Genomic DNA, 8,647 nt, shown 5'->3' with positions numbered 1-8,647 from the left:
AATACGATTTCCCTTCGGAAGAATCCATTGATGTTTGCATGGAAAAGGCAAACTGGAGTGGCGCAAGCGTCCCCCAACTCGTAACAGGCCATCATCCAGAAATGGACACAGACTCTTTAGAGTTGGCGGTAGCTTCCCAGCTTGTATGTATGTAATTTCTTCTTTAAACTCTTTATACTGAATAACTCTTACTATAACTTTCATCGTTTCTCGTAGCTCAAAAAGCGTCGGGTATTTTGCCAACACGCGGTCCTCCTTGTTCCTCTTGCTGTTTCTAGCGAAGCGAAGTACATATGCCAAAACACGTTGTAATTTCCGGAAACAACTACCGAGTAAAAACTGGTAACTCCTCTTCGATAGTGATAGACAAGACAATGGTTGGTTTTAACTCAGGGATGTCTTCATCGGAAAGCTCTATAGATTCCAAGGTTTCATAATTTTGGTTCCTCAAGAACATCGGACCATTCCACCAAATATCGCAAGTGGACAATTTTTCAGCGGACTGGCCACGCGACACTAAATCGGCCGGATTTTCACTGGTATGCACATAATTCCATTCAACATTTTTACGCGAAGAGGTAATTTTCTGAATTCGATTTTTCACGAAAAGCTCCAACTGTTCAGGTTTCTTTTTTAGCCATGAAAGTACCACTTGGCTATCAGACCAAAGTACTACACTAACAAACGACATTTTCAATGTTTCGATAACCGTTTTCACTAAACGGCTCAACAACCAGGCTGCAAGTAACTCTTTGCGAGGAATCGTTGATACTGATTTGGGCACTATTTTCGATTTTGCTGTCAATAACTTTACAATGGCTGGTTGACTTGGAATAACGGATCTAATGAAGATGCACGCACCGTAAGCGTCCTGGGAAGCATCACCAAAACCGTGAATTTCAAACTCCTTGGCGCTCGAAGTAACAACTTGACGTGGAATTCGGAGCTTGTTTATTTCCCGAATACATTTAAGAAAGTGTTTCCAGCACTTTTGTAATCCAGCAGGTGTTTCTTCATCCCATCCTAGTTTCGCTTTCCACAATTCACGCATCAATAATTTTCCAACAAGCACAACTGGCACCGCTAATCCCAATGGATCGAACATGCTTGCTACAAGTGACAAAATTTGTCGCTTCGTAGGACGTTCATTAGTTACGGATGGCTACGACACGAAAAGCAGCTCGTCGGCTGACGGGTCCCACAATAAGCCCAGTGTTTTTATGACTTCATTGAAATCAGATCCTTCTATGCAGACTAACTCTTCACGATCAGCCTCCGGTACCGTTTGGAGCAGTCTATGGTCATTTGAAGACCACTTGTGCAGATGGAATCCACCGGACTTTAGTAATTGATTTAACTGCTTCTGAGCTTCTAAGGCTTCAGCAATTTCATTAAATCCAAACAAAGCATTGTCAACATAAAAATAGTCCTCTACTATTTTCGATGCCATAGGAAATTCCTGCCTTTCATCGATAGCTATTTGCAACAGCGCCCTAGTCGCCAAAAAGGGTGCCGAAGCTGTACCATAAGTAACAGTTGTAAGCTCTAATACTCGGATTGGATGGGACGAATCACTTTTCCAAAACACTCTTTGCATCGGCGTATGATGTTCATCTACTAACACTTGTCGATACATTTTCGCTATGTCTGCACATAGAACATAGCGATGGATGCGGAAACACAAAACAATCGACAGTAAGCTGTTCTGGTTCAATGAGCCTATATTCAGTACGTCGTTCAGGGACCATCCATCAGTCTTTGCTGATGCGTCGAACACCACTCGGCACTTAGTCGTAATGTTTGATGGACGAAGGACGGCATGGTAGGGTAAGTACCACTTCCGTAAATTGCTTGAGTCGTTAACTTCCCTGACTTCTTTGCAGTGTTCGAGGGTTTCATATTCTGTCATGAAGTCTATGTACTGTTTCTTGAGTTCTGGCTGCTGAACAAACTTTCGCTCTAACATATGGAATCTTTTCAACGCTAACTTACGAGAGTCACCTAGATTAACAACGGAATCCTTAAGCGGTAGTTGGACAACATACCTTCCCGTTTCATCACGGCGAAAGGTTCTTTGGAAATGTTCTTCACATTCCAGTTCTTAATTCTTTACTTGATGATCACCTGGCAATTCTTCAACCTCCCAAAATCGTTGAATACTCTGCTCAAGTGTGAGTGGGTACGAATGCACGTTGGGATCAGTTTGATAGCCGCCGCCCACCACCCAACCTAGACGAGTTTCCTTCAAAATTGCAGCATGATCGTTTAATTGGATTTGCCCAGGCAGCAACAGTTTCGGGAACAATTGATTTCCGATTAACATATCTACCTTTCTGGTCTGGTGGAAACTTGGATCAGCGAGTTGAATTCCAGGCGGAATCTCCCACAACCCCACGTTGATAGGAGATGTTGGTACATCGGCCGTGACCCTTTCAGTAATCAAGCATTTAAGGTTTGCTATGAAGCTGGAATATCTCGAGCGAATCTGAACAATGCTGCCGTAAGATGAGTGGCTCTTCGTACTATTAACTCCTGCCACTGTCACGTTTGACGGAAATCGCCTCAAGTTTAGTGAATCTATTATTTCCTTTGAAATTAAGTTAGCTTGGGAGCTGCTGTCCAATAAAACTCGGCAGGGGTGGGCCTTGTTGTTTCTATCCATGATGTCAACCATAGCGGTAAGAAGCAGAACTTGCTGTGTTGCTGGAATCTCATCGCAACAACTAGTTGTAGCTGTAGTCATTTGCAATTCCTCAGATGATTTGGCTTCCGTTTCCTGGTTCCCATGTGATTGGGCTGTTTTATTTGTTTACTTTGGCTCTTCCTTCGGTTCTTCTTTCGGGGGCATCAACTTATCTTCTGCATGAAGCAGAGTATGGTGATGACGTTTACAGTTGGCACAGCTTCTCTTCGAAGGACAATCTCTGCTTAGATGCCCTTTGCGCAAGCAATTGAAACATGCTCCGCTTTCTCGAACTTTGTTTACCCGCTGCTGGATTGACAGCGCTTTGAATTCTGAGCAAGCAAAGTTCTGGTGACCCTTGCTACAAAATTCGCATCTGTATTCACGCCCGGATGGTGTTGTCACTGCAACGGTTTTCTGGCTGAACTTGCATATGGTGGCAGGTGATTTCGACTGCGATTGTTGCTGTCTTGAACTTGAGTTGTCACATCTCTCCCAAAAATGAAACATTGCTCTTTCAAATATTTCATCATCTTTCCATAGTTAGGCAGATCCCCGTGGATAACAGTTGATTCCCAGCGTCTGCGAGTATCTTTATCTAAAGCAGCAGCAAGCAGATGGACAACTATGAGTTCTGACACTTCAGTCAGTGCCTGTCCCAGAAATTTCAAGGCTTCCATATGTCTGGTACATTCATCTAAAAGTCCTCTTAATTCCAAATGGTTTTCTTCCGACATTCGTTTGAAGCTTAATAGTCCGTGAATGTGCGAATCCATAGTGTGTCGTTTATTCTCATACCTTTCTTCTAGGATTTCCCAGGCGTGAGCGTAATTTCCTTCGTTAATCGTTTTCCCATCAATCAAACCGGCTGCGTTTCCCATCAAGGCCTTATCGAGATGGTAGAGTTTAACAGCGGGTGGATCAGAGGACTTGTCTACCAAATCCCTAAACATGGCCTTAAACTTCGGCCAGCTTTTATAACGACCATCAAAGGAAGGAATTGGCATTTTCGAAGGTTGCTGTATAACGAATGGAAGCTGAGGACGGGCAACGGGGGTCTGTGAGCTGGAAATATCGGTTAACGGTGGAGTTGCCTTGAGCTTAGCTAACTGGTCTTGTAAATTGATGGTGACTTCATCATGCAACTCGTCGAATTGTACATAACTATCGTCATGCTGCTGACGATCGTCAGCGCTAATGAGCGGAAGTATCTTTTCTTGTAATGCTTCATACTCCAATCGAGCTGTCTCGGCTTTTTTTAGGTAAACGTGGATCTGAGCTTCACTCAGAACTCGAACTTGTTCATCATCGGTATGCAAGAAGTTAAAAATTCTGGTCACCTTACCTTTTTGCTAATCCACGACGGTGAACAAGGACATCAAGTTGCTTCATCTTTAAGAACCTTTCTTGTAGCCTCTGCCGTTTCTTCTGCCTGTTGCTTAAAGGGGTTGTCTCCTGATCGGATGGTTGCGGTTTCTCTTCACTTGATTCACTCTTTGGCTCTTCTAGCATGGTAGGAGGAACACTGACACAATTCGAGCCTTATGCTCAAACCAAGTACGGAAAACAGCCAAGACTATAATCACGGTACTTGAGGAATGCGCTCGCACTAGTCACACTAGTTGGTACAGTTCACAATGGCGGATTAGCCGACCAGGAGTCTTCTTTCACCATGGCGTCTCCACGTGGTTTCACCAACATGGCTGTCGTTCTTCTCAAAATATTTTTTATCGGTTTCGCACTAACTACGATCGGCTCACGGGTTATAGTTACTCTGACTATTCACACATTAGTCACGGAGAATTATTTCGACCAACACTTCACTAATTCATAGACCCGGTTCGAAGGACCTTATGTTGTCAGTGGACTGTATGTTCTCAAATTTTCTTCACACTTAAACACCATTTACTTTCAAACAATAACTAAACTGTACTTCTAAAACTATCAACACTTATTTATTTGTAATATCTTATCTCACTGAGTTTGGGTCTGTTCACGACAAGCCTTTAACAAGTTCTATCTCTCAAAGTTCAAAACTTCCCTTTCTATATCGTTGAAGCAGGAAACGTCTGTTGCTCTGTGCGTTGCGGAAATACCTCATCGCTGCGTTGAAATCTTCAAGGCTGCGTCGTTGTGTTAGCACCTCTGCGTTGTTATTTTGCGTTCGCATCGTAGCAAACGAAGGTTGTTCACAAGAAGAAAAATTTTCGGGCTGACAGCACGAACAGTGTCCCTTTGACATAGATCGGCTGCATTTTTGTTTGGATTATAGTATTGTTACGCGCCGTGTGGCGAAAAGATGTGCGATTGCCACCGGCTCTGTTGCATAATGCCGCCACTTGGGTTAGCATCCTTAACCGCCTGCGCCGGGTGTCCAATTACCCGCTAACATATGTGCACACACTTTCAAATCGTAGTGTGAAAAGAACGGTGCTTATTACGGGAGTCACTTCACGGTGAAATATATTTCACGCTCACTTCACTGTTTTAGACCTATTCCTGATTCCACCTCAAGTGAGGTGACAAAAATCATCTCCGTGGAGTGAGATTGACAGTGAAGTGAAATTGAGAATAGGACAAGTGAAATGAGATTGTTTCCCTGCTCAAAAATGTCTAAGTCCCAGAAAGTCGTTTTTTCCCGTTTTTTAGATAACACCAGATCTTGACGTGATCTGCATTTCTAAAACATTCGGCATAAAAAAAATGTTTTTTTCGGTATCGAAAATTTTCTGAACTAGTTTGCTTTTTTTCATCGGGCAAAAAAAATGAAAAATTGACCGCTTTAAGGCACGGATCAAACTCTGATTCGCTTCGTTACTGAAGAATAAATCCAATATTTACCATTAGATCACAAAACAATCAACTTCAAGACTTATGGCAGCTTCGTGGAATCATTTCACCGTTAAAAATGGTCGTGAAATAAGTCCACGCGAAGCGTCGCTTTTTCCGTTCTCACTTCACTGGTATGACACTCATAATAACCCAGATTCCACGGCAGATGTCACTTTGCGACGTTTTTCTCACTTACGTGAGTCCCGTAATAGGATTTTGTTCACTTCACTCTGATTTCACCGTGAAGTGACTCCCGTAATAAGCACCAACATTGTTGATGTAACAAGGGCAAAATTTTATAGCGTCATTTTGCTTGTTTGGCTTTGACCTCGAACCCTCGAATTTGTAGAAGTCAATAACTCTCAAAGAGTAATGTATATTTGAAGCAAACTATTACTCCCCTCGCTGTGTAGTTTGATGTATCCGTCTTCGCGCTGAAGTCTCGGTTCTGGCTCGACCATTGTTTGAGTTCTGTTGCACATCTGGCCTCTTCAGGGGTCGAAAATTGGATGCTGCTCTCGTCTCCTCTTGTTAATATCGTTTGGCTCCATCGCCCATATACACCCGCCGTTCAACTCCCCTCGCAACCGTCTGCTCTACTTTTCGCGCTGTACTGGGCAACTTGGGATGCCCCAACTCAGCATCCGTTGTAATCACCTCGGTCGTCTTCGATGATTGGGGCCCGTGCTCGTCAAAAATTCTTAGATGCTAGTTGCCCTACTAGCAAGTGGTGCATATATTTTTTTGCCAATATTTCATAAATTCTTTTTTAGTTTGTTACTTTTTCCACTTGCTGTTTAAAATTACTGTTCACTCGCGTACGAGCTTCTAACATTCTATCATACACCCTACGCTTCTACTTACATTCTAGGCCCGCATTTTCTCGATTTTTGACAAAGGTTATCGTATTTCCCTAGTGAATGTGTACAATTTTTTTTTTGCGAATTAAACATTTATCAAATGTGCATTGTTTACTTTTTTTCTCATTATGCACTCTTTAACTGTGATATTTGATGTTTTTTATTATTATTTTACATTAAAAAAATTATTTCGACACATATCAGTGTATTATCTTTATGTTCATCAATCTTTTTTCATCTCACCATCCTTGTTTGTTCATCTTCTCAGTAAGCAAAAAAAAACTACATCAGTTGACTTTTTTTTTCTTCTTTTCAGTCTGTTTTATAAGTAAATTTTTTTGTTATTAAACTCGCGGATATATATATATATATATATATATATATATATATATATATATATATATATATATATATATATATATATATATATATATATATATATATATATATATATATATATATATATTAGCTGACCCGGCAAACTTCGTCCCGCATATTTTAGTGTTTAATTTAATAATTTTAAGCATTTCAAATTCATTGATTCCTTGCGATTGGATTATATCGTTTAAAAATGATTGGTTTTATTGGAAAGACAACATTCTCGACTTTTGGCTTTTGTACATGACCACTATTCCGGATATATATTGGGTGCATTTCAGTTATTTTCGTTGTTTTCCAGAAACTGAAAGTGGTCTTCTTCTAATTCAAAATGGTGTCAAGGATCAATGCTTGGCTCCTCTACATAATTTCGATTACGGACATATCCATATGTAGTAGTATTCGGTTATTTTCGGCTTTCTCCCAGAAGTTGCCATTTTTCAATTCAAACTGGTGTCTGAGGTCAATTTATAGCTCCTTGCATCAATCTGGACCCGGTGATACTCATATTGGGTGGTATTTGGTCACTTTGGGCAATTTTTCAGGAACCGTAAGGTCGCCATCTTGGATTTAAAAATGGCATTTGGAAACAATTTCTGGCCCCTGAGCGTCATTCTGGTTCAAGAAACACCCTTATTGGGTGTTATTTGGTCATTTTCGGCTGTTTTCCAGAAACCGGATGCCACCATCTTCGAATTCAAAATGGTGTCTGTGGTCGATTCTAGCTACTGTGTATCATTCTGGTTCCGAAAATATTCATATTGTATGGAAATCGGCCATTTTTGGCTGTTTTTTAGAAACCGGAAGTTGCCATCGTACAATTCATAATGGTGTCTGAGGTCAATTTTCAGCTTCATGCTCGTTCCAGAGATACTCGTATTGGATGGTATTTGGTCACTTTAGGCTGTTTTCCGGACACCGAAAGTCGTCATCTTACAATTCAAAATGTTGTCTGAGGTCGATTTGTGACTTCAGTAGGTCATAAAAAAGGTGCTAAAAAGTGTATCTCCGGTTTAGTTATTCCGTTGAGCTTTTTGTTCCGCTTGTCGCTTTCCACAGGAAGGTTTCCTACATCTTAAAAACATGCTTTATTGTTCCCGGTCTATAAGAAGGGTGATCGTACGCAAATCGACAACTACCGTGGAATATCAGCTCTGTGTGCTATATCTAAACTGTTCGAGCTAATCGTGCTGCAACCTATTACCTCGCATTGCCAGAATAGCATAGCTGACGAACAGCACGGATTTCTACCGAAACGTTCCTGCACGACGAACCTAATGTGCCTAACAAGTTTTGTTGTCGACAGCTTTATCGAATGATCACAAACGGACACGATCTACACGGACCTCTCAGCCGCATTTGATAAAATAAACCATCGTGTTGCTGTCGCTAAACTCGACCGTTACGGCTTCAGCGGCCACCTTCTGAGCTGGTTAGAATCCTATCTAATGGGACGTACACTGAGTGTTAAAATCGACGACGAAATCTCCCAATCGTTTTCCGCTACTTCCGGGATCGCCCAAGGCAGTCATTATGGCCCACTAGTGTTCCTGCTTTATTTCAACGACGTTCACTACTCCGTAAAATGCCCTCGTCTAGCATTCGCCGATGATTTGAAGCTTTTCAACAAAATAAAACATTCCACCGACGCCACTTTTCTTCAGCAACAACTTAACATATTCGCCAACTGGTGCGAGTTGAATCGAATGACACTTAACCCATCCAAATGCTCCGTGATCACGTTCACTAGAAAACTTCGGCCACTACATGTTGATTACACCCTTAACGGTTTCCCAATACGACGAGTCGAATTCATCAAGGACCTCGGAGTGCTTCTGGATGAAAAACTCACCTTTAAACAACATATATCTTTCATCGTAGCGAAAGCTTCCAG

The 8,647-nt window shown here is 41.6% G+C and overlaps 3 protein-coding genes across 3 annotated transcripts; all 3 read right to left on the bottom strand.

Moving 5' to 3' along the window:
* Positions 1 to 1,162: 1,162 nt before the first annotated feature.
* Positions 1,163 to 1,966, bottom strand: LOC129720009 (uncharacterized). Its single transcript, XM_055671419.1, has one exon. It carries the CDS (start codon positions 1,964 to 1,966, stop codon positions 1,163 to 1,165), a length of 804 nt encoding a protein of 267 aa, XP_055527394.1.
* A 135-nt stretch (positions 1,967 to 2,101) lies between these two features.
* Positions 2,102 to 2,743, bottom strand: LOC129720008 (uncharacterized). The gene has a single exon (XM_055671418.1). The coding sequence runs from the start codon at positions 2,741 to 2,743 to the stop codon at positions 2,102 to 2,104; it is 642 nt and encodes a 213-aa protein (XP_055527393.1).
* A 341-nt stretch (positions 2,744 to 3,084) lies between these two features.
* Positions 3,085 to 8,285, bottom strand: LOC129720007 (uncharacterized). Its single transcript, XM_055671417.1, has 2 exons — positions 8,213 to 8,285; positions 3,085 to 3,935 (listed from the first exon to the last, which is right to left on the bottom strand). Exons 1-2 carry the CDS (start codon positions 8,283 to 8,285, stop codon positions 3,085 to 3,087), a joined length of 924 nt encoding a protein of 307 aa, XP_055527392.1.
* Positions 8,286 to 8,647: the final 362 nt, after the last annotated feature.

Source organism: Wyeomyia smithii, chromosome 2 (assembly GCF_029784165.1).
Source record: "Wyeomyia smithii strain HCP4-BCI-WySm-NY-G18 chromosome 2, ASM2978416v1, whole genome shotgun sequence".
NCBI lineage: Eukaryota > Metazoa > Arthropoda > Insecta > Diptera > Culicidae > Wyeomyia > Wyeomyia smithii.
Note: the sequence above shows the minus strand (reverse complement) of the source record. Positions and strands in the feature narration are given on the sequence as shown.

Coding starts and splice junctions, on each gene's coding strand:
- LOC129720007 (XM_055671417.1), bottom strand. CDS start 8,285: ATGACTGCCTTGGGCGATCCCGGAAGTAGCGGAAAACGATTGGGAGAT. Junction 3,936..8,212: donor CGTCGATTTTAACACTCAGT/GTACGTCCCATT, acceptor ACCTAAAAAAAG/CCGAGACAGCTCGATTGGAG.
- LOC129720008 (XM_055671418.1), bottom strand. CDS start 2,743: ATGACTACAGCTACAACTAGTTGTTGCGATGAGATTCCAGCAACACAG.
- LOC129720009 (XM_055671419.1), bottom strand. CDS start 1,966: ATGTTAGAGCGAAAGTTTGTTCAGCAGCCAGAACTCAAGAAACAGTAC.